Raw genomic sequence first — 23110 nt, 5'->3', positions numbered from 1 at the left:
ATTCATTCTACAAGGCCACCATCACCCTGATACCAAAACCAGACAAAGATACTACAAAAAAAGAAAATTACAGACCAATATCACTCATGAATATAAATGCAAAAATCCTCAACAAAATACTAGCAAACAGAATCCAACAATGCATTAAAAGGATCATACACCATGATGAAGTAGGATTTATCCCAGGGATGAATGGATTCTTCAATATACGCAAATCAATCAATGTGATACACCATATTAACAAACCGAAAAAGAAAAACCATATGATCATTTCAGTAGATGCAGAAAACGCTTTTGACAAAAGTCAACACACATTTATGATAAAAAAAAAAACTCTCCAGGAAGTGGGCATAGAGGGAACCTACCTTGACATAATAAAGGCCATATATGACAAACCCACAGCCAACATCATTCTCAATGGTGAAAAACTGAAAGCATCTTCTCTAAGATGAGGAACAAGACAAGGATGTCCACTCTCACCACTCATATTCCACATAGTTTTGGAAGTCCTAGCCACTTCCTAGTCCTAGAGGAGAGAAAGAAATAAAAAGAATACAAATTGGAACAGAAGAATTAAAACTGTCACTGTTTACAGATGACATGATATTATACATAGATAATCCTAAAGATGCCACCAGAAAACTATAGCTAATTGATAAAGTTGGTAAAGTTGCAGGATACAAAATTAATGCACAGAAAACTCTTGCATTCCTATACACTAACAATGAAAGATCAGAAAGATCTTTATTAAAAATTAAGGAAACAATCACATTCACCATTGCAACAAAAAGAGTAAAATATCTAGGTATAAACCTACATAAGGAGGTAAAAGACCTGTACTCAGAAAACTATAAGACACTGATGAAAGAAATCAAGATGACACAGACAGATGTAGAGATATACTATGTTCTTGGATTGGAAGAATCAATATAGTGAAAATGACTATACTACCCAAAGCAATCTACAGATTCAATGCAATCCCTATCAAATTACCAATGGCATTTTTTACAGAACTAGAGCAAAAAATCTTAAAATCTGTGTGGAGACACAAAAGACCCCAAATAGCCAAAGCAATCTTAAGGCAAAAAAACAGAGCTGGAGGAATCAGACTCCCTGACTTCAGACGATACTACAAACTACAGTAATCAAGACAATGTGGTACTGACACAAAACAGAAATGGATCAATGGAACAGGATAGAAAGCCCAGAGATAAACCCACGCACCTATGGAAAACTAATCTATGACAAAGGAGACAAGGATATACAATGGAGAAAAGACAATCTCTTCAATAACTGATGCTGGGAAAACTGGACAACTACATGTAAAAGAATGAAATTACAATACTTCCTAACACCGTACACAAAAATAAACTCAAAATGGATTAAAGACCTCAGTGTAAGACCAGACACTATAAAACTCTTAGAGGAAAACATAGGAAGAACACTCTTTGACATAAATCACAGCAAGATCTTTTTTGACCCACCTCCTAGAGTAATGGAAATAAAAACAAAAATAAACAAGTGGGACCTAATGAAACTTAAAAGCTTTTTCTCAGTAAAGGAAACTATAAAGCATACGAAAGGACAACCCTCAGAAATGGGAGAAAATATTTTCAACAAATCAACAGACAAAAGATCTCCAAAATATATAAACAGCTCATGCAGCTCAATATTAAAAAAACAAACAACCCAATCAAAATATGGGCAGAAGACCTAAATAGACTTTTCTCCAAAGAAGACATACAGATGGCCAAGAGGAACATGAAAAGCTGCTCAACATCACTAATTATTAGAGAAATGCAAATCAAAACTACAATGAGGTATTACATCACACCAGTCAGAATGAGCGTCATCAGAAAATCTGCAAACAATAAATGCTGGAGAGGGTGTGGAGAAAAGGGAACCCTCTTGCACTGTTGGTGGGAATGTAAATTGATACAGCCCCTATGGAGAACAGTATGGAGGTTCCTTAAAAAAGTAAAAGTAGAACTACCATAGGACCCAGCAATCCAACTACTGGGCATATACCCTGAGAAAACCATAATTCAAAAAGACATGGGGCTTCCCTGGTGGTGCAGTGGTTGAGAGTCCACCTGCCGATGCAGGGGACATGGGTTCGTGCCCCAGTCCGGAAAGATCCCACATGCCGCAGAGCAGCTGAGCCAGTGAGCCATGGCCACTGAGCCTGCACATCCGGAGCCTGTGCTCCACAACGGGAGAGACCACAACAGTGAGAGGCCCGCATACCGCAAAAAAAATAAGTAAATAAAAATAAAACACACATGTACCACAATGTTCATTGCACCACTATTTACAATAGCCAGGTCATGGAAGCAACCTAAATGCCCATTGACAGATGAATGGATAAAGAAGATGTGGCACATATATACAATGGAATATTACTCAGCCATAAAAAGAAACGAGAGTGGGTCATTTGTAGAGACGTGGTTGGACCTAGAGACTGTCATACAGAGTGAAGTAAGTCAGAAAGAGAAAAACAAATGTTATATGTTAGCGCATATATGTGGAATCTAGAAAAATTGTACAGATGAACCGATTTGCAGGGCAGAAATGAGGCACAGATGTAGAGAACAAATGTATGGACACCAAGGGGGGAAAGCGGTGGGGAAGTGGTGGTGGTGTGATCAATTGGGAGACTGGGATTGACATGTATACACTAATATGTATGAAATGGATAACTAATAAGAACCTGTTGTATAAAAAAAAAATAAAATTAAATTAAAAAAAAAGATACATGCATCCCTATGTTCATAGCACTAGTCACAATAGCCAAAACATGGAAAAAATCTAAATGTTCATCAACGGATGAATGGATAAACAATATGTGGTACGTATACACAATGGAATAGTACTCAACCGTAAAAGAAGAAATGAAATAATACCCTTTGCAGCAACATGGATGCAACCAGAGATTATCATACTAACTGAATTAAGTCAGAAAGAGAAAGACAAATACCATATGATATCACTTATATGTGGAATCTAAAATATGCCACAAATGAACCGATCTATAAAACAGAAACAGACTCACAGACACAGAGAACAGACTTGTGGTTGCCAAGGGTGGGTGGGGGAGGGAGAGGGGTGGACAGGAGTTTGGGGTTGATAGATGCAAACTATCACATTTAGAAGGGGTAAAGAACAAGGTCTGAATGTATAGCACAGGATATAATGTATATCAATATCCTGTGATAAACTGTAATGGAAAAGAATATTAAAAATGTATGTATGTGTATAACTGAGTCACTTTGCTGTACAGCAGAGATTGGCATAACATTGTAAATCAACTCTACTTCAATTAAAAAAGTAAAGTTATTCTTAAAAAAAAAAAACAAACCTCCAAGGTGTTAGGACAGTCCATCTGGTGACAGGGTTGCCTCACAAAGTGCCAAGCTGTCTTCTGTGGTGTAGGTGTGCAGTTCAGGAACTTTGACTCAGGCAGTGCAGGAGGTCGAACAGTAAAGTTAGGGTTTGCAGACAGAGCTGAGCGGACCTTGACTCTCCTGGGTGCAGTCATGTGACTTTTAAGCTGTAGTGTTGAGCTCCAGGAAGTTGATGTGGTAGTGGGGTGCCCAGCCCTGCAAGTGTCTGTAGGAGTATGACAATCCATTGGGGTTGCAGCTTAAGGAAAAGCAAGCTGGAGGTGGCCAGATGGTGAGCCTGGAACCTTGTACATGCAGCTATGTTAATGTGACATGGTTCTTGCCTCGATGTCCAACCAGTGGATCCCAGGGTCTTGGTTGTCATAGTTCACTGTCTACATAATCTCAGCCTTCACACCACAGTTCCAGCAGTACCCCTATTCTGAAGCCTTTCCTGCCTCCACTCTCCCTGCCCCCATCCTGAGTTGAGAGTTGAGAGTCAAACATTTATTGTGTTTTATTCATTTGCTTATGTATCAGTCTTCCCACTAGATTCCAGTCACCTGGAGAGTCAGGATGGTGCCTTTTCTTTTTTATATTCACTGACATAGTGCCAAGCAAAAAGTAGAGGCTCAGCATATTTTGCACGGATGCTTTTAGCTTTCTTCTGCTGACATATAAAGGAAGCATTCAGAAATGGAAATGGGAACCAGGCTTACATCACTAGCTCCTAGGTCACTGAGGTTAATATCTTCGATATTATAAATGTTTACTAAATTTTGGATAAATAAATATAATACCGTGGCCTGAGATAGTTGAGCTCCGGAAGTGGATCAGTGTGACTTTTCAGTAGCAGGTGCGATTATCATCACAGCATCTCGTCCTTTGGGCCAACAGCCCACTACTTCATGGAACTACTTATGGTGACTGCTCTTTTGTCAGAAAGTCACTAAAGACACTGCCAAGCATTGATGTGGTCCAAGAGTGAGCTAGCAAGCGAGAGAATGTGAATATGGCTGAATATATGAATGGGTGAACAGGAGAAAGAGGAGGGGAAAAGGACAGAGACACTGCCTTCTTTCTACGTCGGAGACACAAGCTGCTTCCGGCAGACCCAGTGTTTCTTAACTCCCTGTCGTATCACTGGCCTGGGAAAGCCTAGAGGATGGATGGAGCATTAGACTGGAAGTAATAAAGTTGCGCCTGACTTACCTCACTATTTGTAGCAGATGTTACAAATGTCATAACATGAAGCTTCGGGATCAGACTTGGGAAAAAAAAAAAATCAAGGTAACAGCTGTGGACTTTTTCCTTTTATCAGTGAGTGCTGACTGACACCATACAGATTCAGTGATAATCTCCACTCCCTTTCTACTGGGCAGAATCATGCCACTAACAGTCCGTGTGCCACTGAGGTCAGAAGGGGTGACAGTTTTACAACGGCACTCAACTGAAAGGCTTTTAAGACAGTTTGCAGAATGAAAGTATAATAATCCTTTTTTTCAGCCCCTGCTGAGGGGACATACCAAATCTAAGCCCCAATGAAAATTTAAACTTCTCAAAAACATTTCTAGCATATTATTGGAGGAGGTTATTTCTACCAATTAAAGGACAGGTAGCCAACTTTGCCCGGTTAGTGCTGCATTCAAATCCCAAAATAGATGTGTCCTCTCTAGTTTTTCCTTTGATAGCTATGGTCAGAATGTGCTTGGTGTCTTTCTGTGAATAGTGCCCTTAATTCATGCAATCTCATGGTATTCCTTCCTGACATACACAGAGTAGGTGATTTGTAGAAGGTTGTCATAGGAAGAAAAGGAACAAGAACAAAAGCAACAACAAGAAAAGAAGCAGCTCAGAGCTATAGAGCTTGCAGATGGTTCTCAAGGGACAGAGCACCTTCCCACATCAGACACGTGTTCAGGCTCTGAGCCCGGGCTGGTGTCTGCGCTGCCCACTCCCTGTGGCCCACAGGACCCTTCTATCACACAGGACTGCCTCGCTCAGTAGACTCTGTGTTGGTCATCTCTGTGATCCCAGTGCGTAGCAGGGTGCCTGCCATGTAGTGAGGTTCAGTACGTGTTTGCTTCTATAGCCCTGAAGCCAGAATAAATTCGTTGATATCTTCTTGCTGAGTTCACGTTAGTTAAAAATCTGACTCAGAGTTTCACTCAAAGTTTCTCCTAGTCTACATTCTTCATTCTGAAGTCACTTTATAACTGCCTCACTCTTAAAACTTCCCCAGATTGAGAGGGAGTGCAATTCATGATATCCATATCTCTGCTGGAATCCAAAGACAGGAATTAGTCAGGATCTATTTTTTTTTATTTGATTTATTTTGTAAATACAAAGAGGAAATTTTCATTTCCTTCACTATGTAAAGGGAATTAAATAGTTAACTTTAAACTTTGCATCCAAAGCAACCCCTGTAGCATCAATTTGTTGAAGCCAAGAAATACATTCAGAAAAGACTTGGAGTTGTGTTTGGACTTCGGGTCCTTTAAAAGTGACTTTTTAAAAAAATATCCATTGTTATGGAAATGATTAAGAAAGTTAAATTGGAATGATTACTACCTACCATTTTCAGAAAGTCCTGTTTGGATTTGCAACAGTTACTCTGAAGTAGCAAGAAATAAAGCATGCCTTCATCTATTAGTCCAATCCTGCCCTTACACCTCCATATGCATCTCTTAAGGATTCCCCTCATGTGCCCCACTCCCCAACCTTCAGCCTAGACTGTGGATCATGCCTGTATGTTCCCGAGGTTTCTGTTCTCAGAGATGTTGACCGTCAGGGCTTCATCATTCCCTCAGGTGCTGTCACTCCAAACAGCAGCTTAACCCGTTGCCTTAAGAATTTCATTGTCAAGGGGAAGTTTCGGTTCCCTCAAGAAGAATGTTAATCAACTTCTATGTAGCCCGTGTAAGGTAAATGTAATAGCTCCTATAGTAACTTCCAGATTGTCAGAGAATGGCTATTCCTCTTTCCCCAGCTACAGATGAAGAAATATCTGCTTTGGTTAAGTCTCATTTCCTTTTCCAATGGAAAAGCAAGGCAGGTGGGCAAAATGACTTTTTTTCTTTTTAATATAAATTTATTTATTTATTTTTGGCTGCATTGGGTCTTCGTTGCTGTGTGTGGGCTTTTCTCTAGTTGCGGCGAGTGCAGGCTACTCTTGTTGTGGTGCACGGGCTTCTCATTGCAGTGGCTTCTCTTGTTGTGGAGCACGGGCTCTAGGCTTGTGGGCTTCAGTAGTTGTAGCTTGCGGGCTCAGTAGCTGTGGCTCGCGGGCTCTAGAGCGCAGGCTCAGTAGTTGTGGTGTGCGGGCTTAGTTGCTCCACAGCATGTGGTGTATTCCCGGACCAGGGCTCGAACCCGTGTCCCCTGCATTGGCAAGCGGATTCTTAACCACTGCGCCACCAGGCAAGTCCCAAAATGACTCTAAAATGGAAACTCAGTACTAAAAAGAAGTCCCTGTAATTTGTACAAAAACCTTTCCAAGACTTATTAAAGTAATACTTGGGTGCTATTTCACTTTTAGACAATTTTGCCATTTTGTTGTTGTTTTTTTTTTTTTTTTTTTTTTTTTTTTTTTTTTTTTTTTGCGGTACGTGGGCCTCTCACTGTTGTGGCCTCTCCCGTTGCGAAGCACAGGCTCCGGACGCACTGGCTCAGCGGCCACGGCTCACGGGCCCAGCCGCTCCGCGGCACGTGGGATCTTCCCAGACCGGGGCACGAACCTGTGTCTCCTGCATCGGCAGGTGGATTCTCAACCACTGCGCCACCAGGGAAGCCCAATTTTGCCATTTTGATGGAGAAAAGTTTTGTAAAGAAAAGTTTTAAAAAATATGTGAATACTACTTAGTTCTTCAGAAGATAAGAAGCGCATGATAAACACATCCTTGTTTAAACAGATATGTCTGAATGTTGTGTTTCCCCTTAGTTTGTACTAGTTAAAGCCATACAGATAGACTTTTTTGAGAAAAGCAGACATGGTTCCTTCTTCTTCAGTTCAGCAATTCATTTGTAAATATTAATACTCTCACAGTCATATCACCCTTAATGCTTTTCCCTAATATATTCAATCCATACTTAAAATGTGGGAGAAATTTAAATGTGTTGCATCAGAGAAGTTTTTGAATCAGCATAAGACTTCTTAGAGTTTCAATTATTTTAATAGATTAAATACCTCTTTTGTCTAAATGGCTAATGTGTTAATGGGTTTGCGATATGAATTATTAAGCTGTATTTTTTGATTTTAAAAAATATTCTTGATATGAATTTGAAAATAAACCCAAACTGTACTATTTTTGAATATGGGAGGTTTTCCTTCTTATATTTAATGTTAATCTAACATTCAAATGCCGCGTGAATAATACTTGTCCCTATTTCTCTTCTCTGGTCCTCAGTTATCCTGTATTTTAAGTGGCAAAAAACGAATCTTGTTTGAAAGTACACTGTAAAAGCATTGTTATTCTTTGTTTTCAGATATTTGCATTATGCATCGTGTGGAAACTCCACATATCCTGCTTTTGACAATAGAGTTTCTGTTTTGGTGCCGCTGTATGGGTTAAGCTGGTACCTAACACTGGTTATTTGAGTGTATCATCTCCATCCCAACCTGAAATTCCCCCAATGTTTAGGGCATGCACAAACAATGAGGAATTTAGCGTTGAAAGGGTACAAATTATGAATCTGGGCAGTAGGCAGAGCTGTGAGAATTAGTGTCAGAATGAAGAATTGGTCCCATAGTCAATGAAGGCATATAAATGTTTATTTTATATAAAGGGAAACACACACGCACACACAACTGCATACCTCATAAACTTCTAAGGCTCCTGGGAAAACCCTCCCTGGCTTCATTTGCCCTACAGTGAGGGAGGCTAATTGACATTCTTCAAAGGAAATCCCTTTTCTTCTCTTTGGTAGCCATGGAAAGACTCATTAAGCATTCTGTACTCCTTTCTTTCCCAGACCCTGACTTTGCTTAGCCCAAGTGCTAAAGCCCAGGGAGTGAGGTCTGGATTTCATTAAGCATGCCCTTCAGTCCTCTCTTCCCCCAAGCTCAGTGTGGGAACAGAGCCTTGCCCCTTAGATGACAGATTCAGAGGGTACCCATAAAGCTTGCCTTTTTACTCGGTGGATGATTTTACTCTTGAAATAGCACCTGCAGAATGTTAAGGCTACATTCACCCATCCTGCCTTTCTGCTCCCCATGGAGGGAGAGCTGGATGAGAAAGTAGCTCTAAAATGGTCTTCCCTATCTGCTAATGACAACTTCTTCCAAATAAAACAAACTCTTGGAAATCCTGCCTCACGATGTCATACTCTACCTTTGAATATCTTTTTCAAGTGATCCCTGAAATAATGAGCCCCTTTCTCTCTCCCTGCCTGTGGTTTAACCTTCCCACTGTGAGCTGTGCTGGTGAGGAGCTGGGCCAGTGCCAACTTCTCTGGAAATGGGGGTGGGGAGGGTTGGGAGGAAAAGGGCAATGTAGGACACAAGGCAAGGAGGGCTCGTGACTTTTCCCTCTTTCATTATGTGTGTCCACTGAGCTGTCCTGTTTCTGTTTTGTAATGGGTTCTTATGTGGCAAGCTGACCTTTTGGCTGAATAGGTCAAACTCCCACTGAGCGATAATCCTCAGCCTTCCTGGTGTTTGTGCATCCCCGAAGGTGACAGGCACTGGTTAGGAATATGACTGGGAGTGTGTGGTATATTTCCCCAAAGAGGAATTGTCTTTTACTGCACTTAATTAATTCTCAAAGACTACCTCACAAGGTTATGTGGAAGAGTCTAGATTAGAGTATTTTTGCTGACATTGTTGAGGGACAAAACTAATTTTTCAGATACATATTTCAGATTGGGGTTTTCTTCTGTCTTCTATTTTTTAATGAGAGAAAGGCCAAAGGCACAATCCTAATGATTCATCATATCATTTTAGCATTCTGAGACAATCAGAATTTCTTTAGTTGATTTTTTAAAATCTTTCTCCCTTTATATGTCTTCCATTTAAAGTCTCTTAAAACTCTAGGTATTTTATTTCTAACCCTTGAAAAACATGAGATGATCATTGTTGTAGTCTTGATAATTATATGCTGGGCCTAGGTTTGTTTTGAATTGCTTAAAATTTTCTTATGGGACGTTTATTAGGTCTTATAATACTAGTTACTCTACATTAGCTAGCAGTTTTCAGTGTCAAATAGGTACTCAGTAAATGCTGAATCGAATTTGAATTACTATAGCTTGATTTTGTTTTTCTTTTAACAGTTTATATAACCTGTTCAGTTTATACAACTCTCACATCTCACTGTCAGTGACTTAAGAGATATAATCCTCACAGATATGGGATTACGTGTTCCATTTATTTAGCAATGCGCTGTGCATTTTTTAGTTAATTTAGTGTTCTTTAAATTTCAAACGCCGTGTCTTTTAATTGAACAGACAAATGAATGAAGTGTCTGTAGATCACATAAAGCATTGACCTATTCAGCAATAAGAAGTATGCAGTGTGTGTGGGCTACCAAATGGTTTTAGAAACTGTCAACTTCCAAAATAAAACAATCTGAGAGAGCTTCATAAGCAGTGTATTACTTTTCTGAGAATGATGAGCCTCACTGAGGAAATGCCTCTTTAGTTTTTCTTTAAGCATGAATGATACTCCATAAACACAATGACATTAACGTAGAGGAACAAAATAACTGTTTGCATCGTTCCTGAGTTATCAGATTATTGTCTCAATACTCAAAATACCAAATTGTGATAGGATGAAAGCTACAAGATAAAAAGTACATTATTTAACATCTATTCAGTTACCAATAATGCTACAGTCAGAGCTGGGCTTCTACTGGGAGCATAATGGACTCCTGTTTAACATATTTATGTTGGTTGTAAAATTAGGAACTGTCATTACAGCCCCATATCACCTGCATAAGTGCAAAACATATAAATCAAGAGAAGTTCCAGTGCCATAAAAATGCCATTGAAGAGAAAAGCATGAAACCACTTACAAGATGCTTGTATGTTATGCTAGCATGTACTAGAATGCACACTCAGATTTCTAGAGGGTCTGAAGAACAAAGAAAAATATCTATGCAGGAAGGACTCATGGATAGAAGAGCTGATGAAGGCATGTAGGATCCCCAGGCTGACTAAGGAGCTTTTAAAATAAAATTCCTAATTATTTATGCATTTGCAACATTTACTTAGAGAACAGCTGAGCCCTAAGTTGAGGAAAGGCAGGAAAAGAAAGGCCATCAATGGGCAGGCTTAAATAACCCCTGCAGGACCCCACTGTAGTCACCTGTTTCCGTGCTTCTAGAGGGCAGTCATTACTGGAGCATGCTTCTTGGGCCTTCTAGTAGAAAAACATGCTTTTTTCCTTTCCTGTGATGTTTTAGGGTCCTCTGTACATTGGTGGCTGTTGCTCTCTTGCCCCACTCTTAATCCAGTTCTTTGGAGAATAGTATATGTTCTCTAAGATAAATGCATTTCTTCTGTGAGGTACAATGGTTTACTTTGAAATTCATAGTTGGAAGTCCTGAAATGCCCCCAAATTATGAACTATTAATAAGGAGCTTTCTGGATCCTAATTACTGCCTCAAAAACAGAGTGGACACTTTTGAAGTTTTTCAACACCCCCCTTCCGCCTCCCCAAATCTCCCCTCCCCACAACAATCTTAACAAAAAAAAAAAGAACTGCAGATTTTATTCATGTGGGATCATTCACACCAAGCTACCATAATGTGCAATTAACACTCTAGAAACTGAAAACAGTATTCAGCAAGACAGCTGCATTATCAAAAATGCCAAAGGAGTTTTGAAGGGAGTAATGTGCATGTTAGAATAGGAAATTAATCAGAAATGCCACACACCCAGTAGTACTGTCTTAAGTACATCTTAGATTAAAAATTTAAAAATCATATGTCTATGCTTACAGTAATGATTAGTCTTAGGATAGAAAACTGATTTTTCTATTTTAAGAATATTAGTTGTGTGTTTTGCTTCTGAAGCAAATGAAGAATTTGGAATTGAGATCTTTAAGATCCCTTCCAACTGGAATATTCTTCGATAATAATCACTCTTCAATTATATTTTATAAATTTTCCCATTGAAAATAATGCCCCTTTTATTTCTTCTTGCTAGTGATAATGATACTTACCACTCATGCTATTTTCAAAGTGCCTTTCAGACCTGGCAGACATTAGCTTGCAATTGCAGGGGTAAACTGCCTATTTTGCACAGCACAATAATCATAAGTACATTTATATTATAATCCCTACTAAGCTATGGATCCAACTGACTGACTTAGTAACTGAAACGAAGCAGAATTATCCCAGCAGCATTTTGCTGGAATTTTCTTGTCAACTAGCTGAAAGTGTTTTGAGAAGTAAGAAAGTAGGGGATTTGATTTTATTTTCAATTTATAGTGTCTAGGTTTGAGAGAATAGAGGTTTGGCATACAATTTTTAAGAAAAGCAGGAAGACATAAGGAATGTACTTGTTGGAAATATGGAAAAGTTGTGAATATTTTTGTTCATAAATTATTGGAAAGCAAATTGATTTTTATGTTTGAGAACTTTTTGAAACAGGGAAAATAGCCAGAACAGATTCAAAAGCAAATTGTGACCCCATTCCCCAAAAAAACAAAAATTGTAAAGAGAAGGCCCTCAATTTTGGATCCCCAAATATCATGCATTAAGCTCCTTTGTTAGGGATTGGGAGGCCCTTTGGGTGTATGTGCCTGCAGACAGCACATGTAGGGTATGCCAGGAAGAGAAAGACAAACTATAAGTTAGTAGGAGAACAAAAGGATACAGATAAGAAAACAGTCACTGACCTGCAAGACACATGCTGGGCAAACATCCACCTGGGCTCCCTGTAGGTCCTGTAGGGATAGTTACATGTGAATGTTCAGTAAATATGAAATCCAGCCATCCTGAGACACTTAACACTAGTGCAAACAGTCATTAATGAGAATCTCTTAGCCAACATGTTGTGTTTATTAAATTATGATTAAGTTATTGCATTAGAACATTTAAAAAGTCCTGTCTGCTTTTTCCTAGCCTAGAGGATATTAAACATTCAGGTTTCTCTGGGAGGAAAAGGCAATATGTATATGCTTTAAAAATAACGATACCTAAATTTTAAGAAAAACGGTTTACCAATTTATTTTAAAAGAACGTGAACAATCATATTTTGTTTTGTTTTCTGTTTTTTTTTTTTTTTTTTGCTCCAGTGTAGGAAAAATAATTCAAAAATGAAAAGAAAATTTTTTTAAGTCTGGATATGATTTTTAATGTTTGTAGAAGTTGATATTCTGAGATGGAAATTCACCCTAGGCTCTGGTTTTGCTCAGGCAACTCAGAACCAAAGTTAACACTGGGTTGTGTTTCTCTCAGATCTCTTTGATATAGTAGCTGTCTAGTGATACAATCACAGAGAAATGAAGCTGAAGGTGTAAATCAGAGCCCCAACTTAATTTTTTTTTCTTTCTTTCTTTTCTTTTCTTTTTCTTTTAAGTTATAGGTGCACAGCGAAGGAGAAGCCCCAGTGCACTGGCCATTGAAGTATTTGAAGCACATTTGGGAAGTCACATTTTGCAGGTACCTTTAAATGAAAAAGAAGCTTGCTTATATTTTACTAAGAAAAATCCATGTTTAGTCTTTTTATAACAATGTCTTTTATTGCAGCTATGTATATGACTGTTGCTATTTTATCTTGGAATTCTGAAATTCTTATGAATTTATTTTTTTCTTTTTAGAAAGCCATCCCTTGAGAGCATATTAATGAGAAAGGGAGGGCAAGTATTATTTGTGCTATAATAATTGAGATGAATTGCACTATTCAGTTGATGCACAATGTATAGTAGCTGGCTGTTCCCAGAATGATTGTGTGTGCTGCATTTGTAAGTGGACATATGTGTGTGTGTCTTTGGAGCTATATATTGTTTTTGGAAGAGCAAAAAGTTTTGTTGTGAAAGTAGTGTGACATTTTTATGTGTTGTCAAATTTCAGTTGTTCTTTGCTTGAGTTTGTATTCATAAGTGCTTCCAATCCTAATGTTTGTTTCCCCAAATTACAGTCACTGTCAGGGTGAGATGTTAGAGTACATTTTTAAGTAAAAGGAGACAAATAGTAATAATTTGATTTTTTCCAGTGACTTTCATGACAAATAAATGTGAGGGTGACTAGGGTGGACCTGTAGTTATTTAGTCTTGGAGAAAATTAATCACAAACTTAGCACCTCACTTACTCAAAACTTGTTCTCTTAAGACTTTGCCATCAATTTGACCCATCTTCCTTTATCCACGGGGTAACTGTTCTACGTTGTTTCTGTTTCCAGGATAAATGTTGCCCTTGTCAAAGCTTTTTTTCTTTACTATGTAAAATACATTTTTAACATGGAATTAGAGAAGCAGACACATGTGGGATGTTTAGGCATCTTATTTGAAAAAGATGGTTATGTTTTTCTTAGATGAGATTTGGGGTAAAAATAAAGCTAAACTCCAGATTCCTGTCCATTCAGAGTAACTTTTTGTTTAAAAAAAAGGCCTCTATGGTGCTTTCATTTTCTAGATAGCCAAAAGTAGTACTGAATCTACCATATTATTTCTGACAATATGTACGCTAGAAAACTGCTATCATCACATGTCCATGGTCAAATCAGAGTGGTTCTCCAAAATGGTTCCTTGACTGGCAGCTTCAGTATCACCTGAGACACTTGTTCAAAGGACAAACTCCTGAGCCTCTCCTGGACCTAGTAAATCAGGATCTTCAGGGTGAAATCCAGGAATTTGTTATTCTTAGTAACCAACCCTTTGAGATAATTTTGATGTTTCATTAGGTCTGAGATGTCACAATTCACATTTGCAAATTTAAGGCCCTGAAAAGTCTTACTTTATTTATTTTTATTTATTTCAATATTTCTCATTTCTCCACTACTATCTGTTAACATCCCATAGAACTGATGTTTCTTGAACTATACCTTGGGAGATGCTATTCTATTGTGCACATAAAGTTTTGAATTACCTTTCCAGTAGATTAGGTTCAGGGCTACAGAGAGGATATTTCTTTCTAAAACTTTGAATTTTTATTTCCCTCTTTTCTGTACATTTTTGTGCATAATCTCCTTTATAAGTTTTGTATGAGTGATATAGCACTGTCCCTCTGTATTTGTGGGGGGTTGGTTTCAGGACCCCTGTGGATACCAAAATCTGTGGTTGCTCGAGTCCCTTATATAAAATGGCATAGAATTTGTATATAACCTACGCATGTCCTCTTATATACTTTAAATCTTCTCTAGATTACTTGTGATACCTAATAACATGTAAATGCTATGTAGATCGTAGGTAGCATGTGGCAAGTTTAGATTTTTCTCTGTGGAACTTTCTGGATTTTTTTCGAGTATCTTTGATCCGTCTTGGTTGAATCTGTGGATACGTATGGCCAACTGTACATTGTTAGATTCTGATGCGATCCAGGATGACTCCTATTTATATTCTGACGCAGTCAGTGCATAAGACTTCGTCAGTGAGAGAAATGGTTCAAACAGTATTCTATCATCCTGTAAATTTTCTCTGGAAATCTTGAATTCAGTGTTCTCTAAGGAGTCGGACTTAGGAACTGCAAGAATTTGAAACTAATTTAAAACACAAAACTTAGGAATTTGAATGGAACATAAGCTCAGTGAGAGCAACCTAGAGTTATAATGTAGGATGGCTGTCCCCAGTGCCAGTTCAACATTGGACTCTGTTGAGAGAGCAGAGGATCCAGATGAGGCTGCTGAGCTCTCTGCTCTTTGGTTTGGTCACACCCGCCTTAGACAACACTCTTCAAGAGAAACATAGACAGCTGGATGTCATTGGGAGTGGAATAACTAGATGGGTTTGTGAACCAGAAATCGTGTCACATGAGGTGTGGCAAAGGGCTTGGTGAAGTTATGTGTGGAAAACACGTGGCATAAAAGGGACATTAATATCCTCTCTATCTATCTGAAGGCCTCATGCCAAAAAAAAAAAAAAAAAAAAAGATTAGATACATTCTGTGTAGCTTCAGACTGTAGAAAGAAGAGAAAGGGATGAAAATTGAATAGAAAAAAAAATCACCTTCATATAACAAAACTTGCAAATAGGGCTGTCTATATCTCCAACATGCTCAAAGCCTTTAGCCTTAGGAGAAGTATAGGTGGCTTGATAAGGATGCTTTCAAGACAGTCAGACATCCAAGTGTGGTTGCACTAGATAGTCTTGAAATTGTCATAGAAACTAGAAATTCCTAACATTAGATTTCTAAAACCAAAGGTTATGGAGGGGAAGAACTGTATATACTCCTCAAAATGATATGCTAGAATTGTAGGCAGGAAGGGGTTGGGAAGTAGTAGTAACAGGAAGGGCTTCCTTTAAGCTATCTGGTTAGATATCTTCCCTCCTAGCAGGGTAACTCTTGAACCCATAGTTCGGTGTCTGTACCACATTCAAAGTATCTCAGTAGTCTGCTAGGGTAAGATGGTTTCCTTATTTTCCTTCAGGAGGTCCATAGTTGAATCTGGTTGACTCATGGCATTGGGATGAATTCTTTCTTCCTTCCTTCTCTCCTACCATTCTTTCATTTGCAAATATCTGAAAAAAACCCTGTGTGGTCAACAAGGTAGGCGTGGTCTGTACTATCACAGTTTATCATCATTACGAAAAAAATTAAATACTTAGTAACAACAGAATTTGCTGTAGTAGGCACATGGCTGCTCTCCTTAACTAGTGTGCAGTCATTTGGTTAAAGAACCAGGAGGCTTCATAAAGTGAGAAGCATCACAGTGGTCAAGTACTATGGGGCTGCGAAAGAGTGAGGCTCTGAATTTGCCACAAGGCATCAGAAAAGACGTCTCAAGTTGTTGATGGATGAATAGGAGTTTATTAGGCAAATACAATGGAAGAATATTGCAATCAAAGAAATGTCAAACACAAAGGCATGGGGGCAAGTCATAATAGATTTTGTTTGGGGACTGTTAAGCTATTCAATTTGATGGCTGTTTTACATGCACAGGGAAGGGAAGCATGTAAGAGATAAAGATGGAGAACTTATGATCCATATTGCACAGGCCTAGTGAGCCAAGCCAGGATTCTATAAACAGCAATGAGCCTGTGGAGAAGGCTTTCATAACAAGAGTGACAAGGTAAATATTTGGTTTGTTTCTGGAGTTGTTATTAAAATAAAGTCTAGGAAGCCTTTGGGTTGTGAGAAGCTATTATAAAGAGACAATTTAGGAAATTATTACAACAGTCCAAATGAAGATCTTATCCAAGATAGAAGCTCTATTAATGGAGACACGGTATGGAATTGGGATAGAGGTATTGGCACATGGTATGAATTATATATGAAAGGCTAGGGAATGATAGGAGTTAACAATGACCACAGGTTTTCTAGACTGGTAACTAGCTACCTAATGATACTCTTGCCTGAGAGAGGTTGAAAGGGATATCCTCTTACATAGCCAAGTCCGTAAGAGGTAAGCAGTTGGAAACCAGAGTCTGATCCTCTAGAGCAAGATCAAGGCAAGGGGTAAAAATAGGGCTGGGGATTACTGATCACTAGTGGGTAGATGAATGGTAGCTCAAATCAATCAGTGAGTTGCAGATGGATGGAAATGATATGGAACAAAGAGAGAAAAGGGTTGAGGAGAGGCAACCCCGTATATATCATCACTTTAAGATGCAAGTAGAAAATGAGAAAGGAGTAAACAGAAAGATAAGAGGAAACCACAGGATTTGATTTTGCTTAAGGAAAGCGTATCAAGGTGACTGAGGATATAAATCCTTCAGTAGGGTAACCACTGAAGAGATGTCATGGGTTTTGTCAATTAAAACAATTGCAGTAAAAATTTAGGTGCGGAAGACAAACTGAAAGAGTGATAGAAGGTACAAGTGTCTGGATGTTTGCAGTAAAGGATGGATGAGAGATGAGAAGGTAGTGTTACAGGAAAATTTTGTATTTAATGTTGCTTAGAGTATGTTTATATTTCTGAGATTCATGGGGTCAAGCATTGGTCAATGATATGCTCTTTAGCAATCAACTTCTTAAAAATCAATATCTAGTGGTCATGCCTGCATTAGGAAAGGATAAGCTTTCATTATTATTAATGGCTATATGCCATTCCATACTGTGGATATATCATAATTAACCTTTATTTTTTGTCATTGAGTATTTTGATTATACCTATAAGCTTGCATTTCTAATGAATATACCAAGAGAAGTGTGTTTTAATTAGAAAAGGCCTAATCCAGTTTGATTTTAGCTTAAATTTATCGAATTATTGGTATGTATTAAGTTCTATGTATTGTGCTACTCTGCTTATATCATCAGTTAATACCTACAATATGTACCTGTGGGACAGGTGCTCTGATTGCATGTCTTACAATTGAGTAAACTAAGATTTCTTAGAAAACTCACATAACTGACTAACATTCACATGGCTACTTAAGTGAGAGCTGAATTTGAACCCAGAATGTCAGATTATAAATACTTGCCAAGAAATGATGAAGACATCTTAAAAGACAGTGGTAATAAAAGGAAAGAATTTATATTTGGAGTGAACAGGATTAGGGATCTGATGGAATTGGAGGGTAAAATAGAGATCAGTTCTGAACACCAGGATGGGGTTCAAGAAATACCTGGGTATTCTCTGCACCAGGTGCCAAGCCTCCCTGTTCCTCATGCCCCCAGTGATGTTTTGTGGAAAAGCGTGCTAAGGACCCCTTGGTGTAGAGAGCTGGGGGTGGGGGATGAAGACAGACTCCTTAATTTTTGATCCATCCATTCTGTGGGCTACAATATATGTGTTTGCTGTGTGCATCTTATTAGCCATATACTCTCTTAGGAAAAATTAGAAAGTTTGGTGGATCCTTTAAAATGTGACTTCTTTCCTCCTGAGAGGGGAAAAGAAAAAAACATAATGGTGATTCTGTCAATATAAAAATCAACTGTTGCAAAGTTATTTTCCAATTTAATGATCCAATACCAGTGTATGTCGGCAAGGCCATTGCCCGGGCTGTGTACTGTGTAATTCTGGGACCACCATTCACATCATATACACAAAAGCCTCACTACTGACTAGGACCCTTTGTAGCCCCAGTGAACCTGTAGCTGTTTCACGAATGGATTTCAGGACAGGGGCATCTTCTGCAGGAGAGGTGAGGCATTCAAGGGATGTCAGCCTCGCAGCTGCACAACTATAAGGTGTAGACACTGGGCCTGAGTCAAGGCGTTTATTTGACTTTATTCTTCTTTGACTCTTATCAATAAGAGGAAGAACAGAAGGGCAAGGGGTCAAGATTGAGAACTGTGCTATTTGTGACAGGCTAAGTAAAAATCCAAGAACTTTAGGTCATTATGTGATATCTTTCCTGAATATTGTACTTGTGACTAAGCACTACTTTGGTTCCTGCTTTAAAAGCTTTCTTTAGGCATTATTGTTCTCACTTCATAATTCCTTAATATTAAAAATATGAGTGGATATTTACTTTTACTTTTCCAGTTTAGAGACCAGATAGAATATTCATATTTTACTTCATCAAAGTTAACGAAACAGAAAATGGTAACAAATATCATCTTTGTAACTCATAAAATTAACTAGTGGAATGACTTTCCCTTAGGTGCCAGATTTATGAATGGAGTGCTTTAATTATTTGCATGCCCTTAGCAGAAGGGTTTAAGTTATTTTTTCATTCTGTAAATAAAGCTTATATAAGTGTTATATGAAACTGTGGAATTGTCTTTGCATATTCCATAGTAATGCCACTTTACTTACCTCACAGGTGTCAAAACAAAGCAATCAGATCAAACCTTGTATGTGGAAGATCTTTAGGATTTATATTTGTATTCATTGTGAGCACATTATGGTGAACTACAGATAGGTGTATGTTATATAACTGACATTGAGTAATACATATCATTACTAATAACTATTACTTATAAACTGAAGGATAGGGCTTCCCTGGTGGCGCAGTGGTTGAGAGTCCGCCTGCCGATGCAGGGCACACGGGTTCGTTCCCCGGTCTGGGAAGATCCCACATGTCGCGGAGCGGCTGGGCCCATGAGCCATGGCCGCTGAGCCTGCGCGTCCGGAGCCTGTGCTCCACAACAGGAGAGGCCACAACAGTGAGAGGCCCACGTACCGCAAAAAAAAACAAAAAAACCTGAAGGATGTTTTTTATCCATAACTAGTTTTGGATATTACAATAAATGAAATTTTGTGAGTTGGATGAATATAATCATAAATACCCACACTTTTGTATATAAATGGTACAGAACTAAAATTATTATTTAAATGAAGTCTTGGGAGCATAAAAATATTCTATAAGAAATTCCTTAAAGGGAGATAACGGTGGAAGTGTGGCATCCCGGTGTTAGTTTTGGATTTGTCTATGTTGCATGAACCCTCCTATATCTGTTATTGACTCTGCATTATTTCTGGGTGTTAAGGCATTTTTGTATTACTCTTATGGCATTCAAACCCCATAAATGAAAGAGAATACCATGTGCAGACCCTTTGAGGAAGACCAAGAGAGACTCACCAAGAACATTCCAGTATTACAGTATAACACCTGAGGGTCTCTCCCTGGGAGTGCACAGAAAAGGCTGGGCAGAGAAGTCGCATGACTGCCTGTCTTCCTCAGCATAATTAGGGAAATAATTTTTCTTGAAAGGATTATTTTTTGGTAGAACAACTCTCTGTAGAAGACGGATATGGCCATCACCTTAGCAGACTAGTTTAACTAAAGTATGTATTTTCTTAAAATGGTGAAAAAGAGGGGAACTCAGATGTAGCTATTTTTCTATTTGATAAGCAAAGTCGTCAGAGGTTTGTGTGCGTTAATATGGACAATGCCACAGATCTCAGTGAAATGTCAGATTTTGATTGTGTGGTTTTTCTTTCTCGTAACACCTTCAACCATGGAATAGAGAGTAGAAGTGAAAGAATAGCCTAGATTTAAAAGAGGTTGTTATGGATGAGATGTAGAATAAAATAAAATTAGGATTTACATTTAAATATCTATGTTTCCATTTTTAGTCATATTTTGAAGATCGCTTAAGGGCATACCCTGGAATCATGGTTGGTCTACATACTATTTTGGCCCTGCAGAATTCTTGTTAGACAAATGAGAACATATGGATTCTCTCCCGGAAATATTTAAAAATTTGGGTTTAGTGTAGTAAGGAAAACAAAATGAAAATACCTTGTGACGTTTTGTATCTTTGTTATCGTTTAAGTATTTCTAGCCACAGCACTGCTTCAGTATCTGAGACCCACTCAATTGTAGAAGACTAAGAAGATCCTTTAGAGAAAGTAGATGTATAGGCAAAAGAGCTACTTACCACTGTGTTAGAGTGGGGCTGGAGAATGCCAAATCTGTTATTAGCATCTTCTGTCATCTCATTCAGCAAGAGACAGTGAAAGGTAGACTAGTACAATTCAAACATCTGGACAAAGAAAAGTGAATAATACCTAAAACAGCTCAAAAACTGACTAATACAAACATGAAAATTATTACGTAAGATGCTGCCTAGCCAAGTCAACATTCGTTTTACATTTGATGGCAGTGTTTTCAAAAGACTTCTGTGAGAGGGAATATGTTAAGTGTATTTTCTGTCTTATTGATGAATTGGAATTTTACCCTTATTTATTATTTTATTGGAACTTACAAGTATCAAAGAAATGATCATCTCTAGGAAAATGATCATTATTTTATTGGAACTTATAAGTATCAAAGAAACAATCATCTCTTACTCCTTATGGCCCTTGTTGGCAAAGTGGTATCCTGCCGGACATCAGTGCTAAAATAAAATAAAATTCAACTAGTAGAGGCATTCTTTAGCTGTAATAGAGGAAAGAGAAAAAGGTTAGTGACCCTGCAATTTCCCAATGATCCAGAATAGTAAGAAAATGTAAAACTAAATATAGAAAAAGAGAAAGTTAGTGAATATATTTGCATATGCAGATTAGCTTAATTGATACTGCTTGCCTCTACAGGGATTTTTCATTACAAACTGGAGTGCTACATTGTTCAGCTCATATTGAGTAATTTAGTAACTAATGAGACCAGTTTGCACTAATTTGCATATGATAAATGAGCTTAATTGCAGTAAATAACTTGGAGGCATAATTACTTAATTTTCCTGTGTTGCACGGCTTTTAAGTTCACGTATGAACAACTCAAGATAATTTTGCATATTTAAATTAGTTGCTTTTAAATTTTCTTGAACAACAACAAAAAAAAGGAACACACCTTATCAATTGAGCTGTAAAACAATTGGATGTAAGGCTTAGAGTATTTTTATTTAAAAAAAAAAGGAAAGCAAAGAAAAGCAGAAATTTGTCCATTGTTCTCTCTAATATCTTTACCTCAGATAAGATGTCAGCATTGATATTAGGAAAATGTTTTTCATGATGGAAGTTAATTCACAACTTCTATTAGTAACTGGCCTGGGTGTAAACCGAAGTGTATATATGAGTGAATCATAACTTTTGAAATAGGGTTTATTAAAAAGATGTGTTTTGTCCTTTATCTAATTTGGCAAACCAATATCAGAGGAGTCAGTTGGATCTGCCATCTGCAATGTGCCTATCTTCTAAGTTGCTGGGCTTGGATGAAGCAGACACCGCTCTGACCTTAGCATGTATTTTCTATCTAGATTAATGTTTCGTCCTTATGAAATTGGTTTCATTGGAGATTCTCGGTGTGGTTTGCCAAGAATTATCTCACCGGTCTTCACATGAACTCAAGAATGTATGTTTTATCAAATCTCCATTTGCAAAATTGAAAAACTGAAGCACACAGAGGGTGATGACTAAACCATTATTTCATAATACTATATTGCCTTAGAATTTCACTTTGAGAGGAAAAAGTATAAGATATTCAAAATTAACTTCTTAAGTCATATAAAATCATATTCATGATTATGAGAAAATATGGTTGTGAAAATTTTAAAGCTGTCATTTAAAAAGTCACTGATTCTTTAACTCATTGTATAAAAGACAGAAGGGGATATTAGGGTTATTCATTTGCCACAATCTGGAAAAATAACTCCTGAAACTTTCTTGAAAAGGCTCAAGTCCATTAAATTCGGTATAAGCATCCTATATCTGTCAGAGATGGGCCAAAGCAAGTGCTAATAGTAGTATATCTCAAGTGGAAAATGTGGGTCCTTCATGTAATAGGTGCTCAAGAAGTAACAGATGAATAAATGAATGAACAAATAATTCTTACCAAAGTCACATTTAGTCCTAGAACTAAGGCTTTCTCTCACCTCTGTGTTCCCAGCCCCGTCTTTATCCATATTTTCTAGGTGTGTGACAGAGTATGGCAGATTCTTTTCGTGCATGCATTTTGGCATCCAACCAACTTGAGCTCACTTCCTGATGTGCCCACTTATTAATTATGAAACCTGACAGTCTCTTGCCCTGTCTAAGCCTCAGTTTCTTCATCTTTAAAATGGAGAAAACAGTAGTCGAAGTTTTCCCAACCGGCGTGTTGTGAGGATTGAAGGAGATAGTATAGTTAAACATGCTTAGTATAGAACCCGGCATGTAGAACGTGTTTAATAAACATCTGCTAGTATTTCTATGTGTTCTGTAGTCCAAAATAATGGCCAAGTTTTTAAAGAAAAATGTTCATGCTTATCGGGAGCATTACCACACAGGAATTAAGGATCATTATCAATAAAACCCTCTTAGGT

The 23110-nt window shown here is 38.0% G+C and overlaps 1 protein-coding gene across 4 annotated transcripts in view; it reads left to right on the top strand.

Annotated features, from left to right (window-relative positions):
- Positions 1–23110, top strand: part of NPAS3 (neuronal PAS domain protein 3) — an 868173-nt gene that overhangs the window by 414160 nt on the left and 430903 nt on the right. For 3 of the 4 annotated variants that reach the window (XM_059059545.2, XM_067028590.1, XM_067028589.1), the window contains one exon: positions 12903–12985. In XM_059059545.2, coding sequence (XP_058915528.1) covers positions 12903–12985 — 83 coding nt within the window. The remainder of the gene's footprint in view (positions 1–12902; positions 12986–23110) is intronic. The other variant, XM_059059547.2, reaches the window with a different exon arrangement.

This window comes from Kogia breviceps, chromosome 3 (genome assembly GCF_026419965.1).
Source record: "Kogia breviceps isolate mKogBre1 chromosome 3, mKogBre1 haplotype 1, whole genome shotgun sequence".
NCBI lineage: Eukaryota > Metazoa > Chordata > Mammalia > Artiodactyla > Physeteridae > Kogia > Kogia breviceps.
Note: the sequence above shows the minus strand (reverse complement) of the source record. Positions and strands in the feature narration are given on the sequence as shown.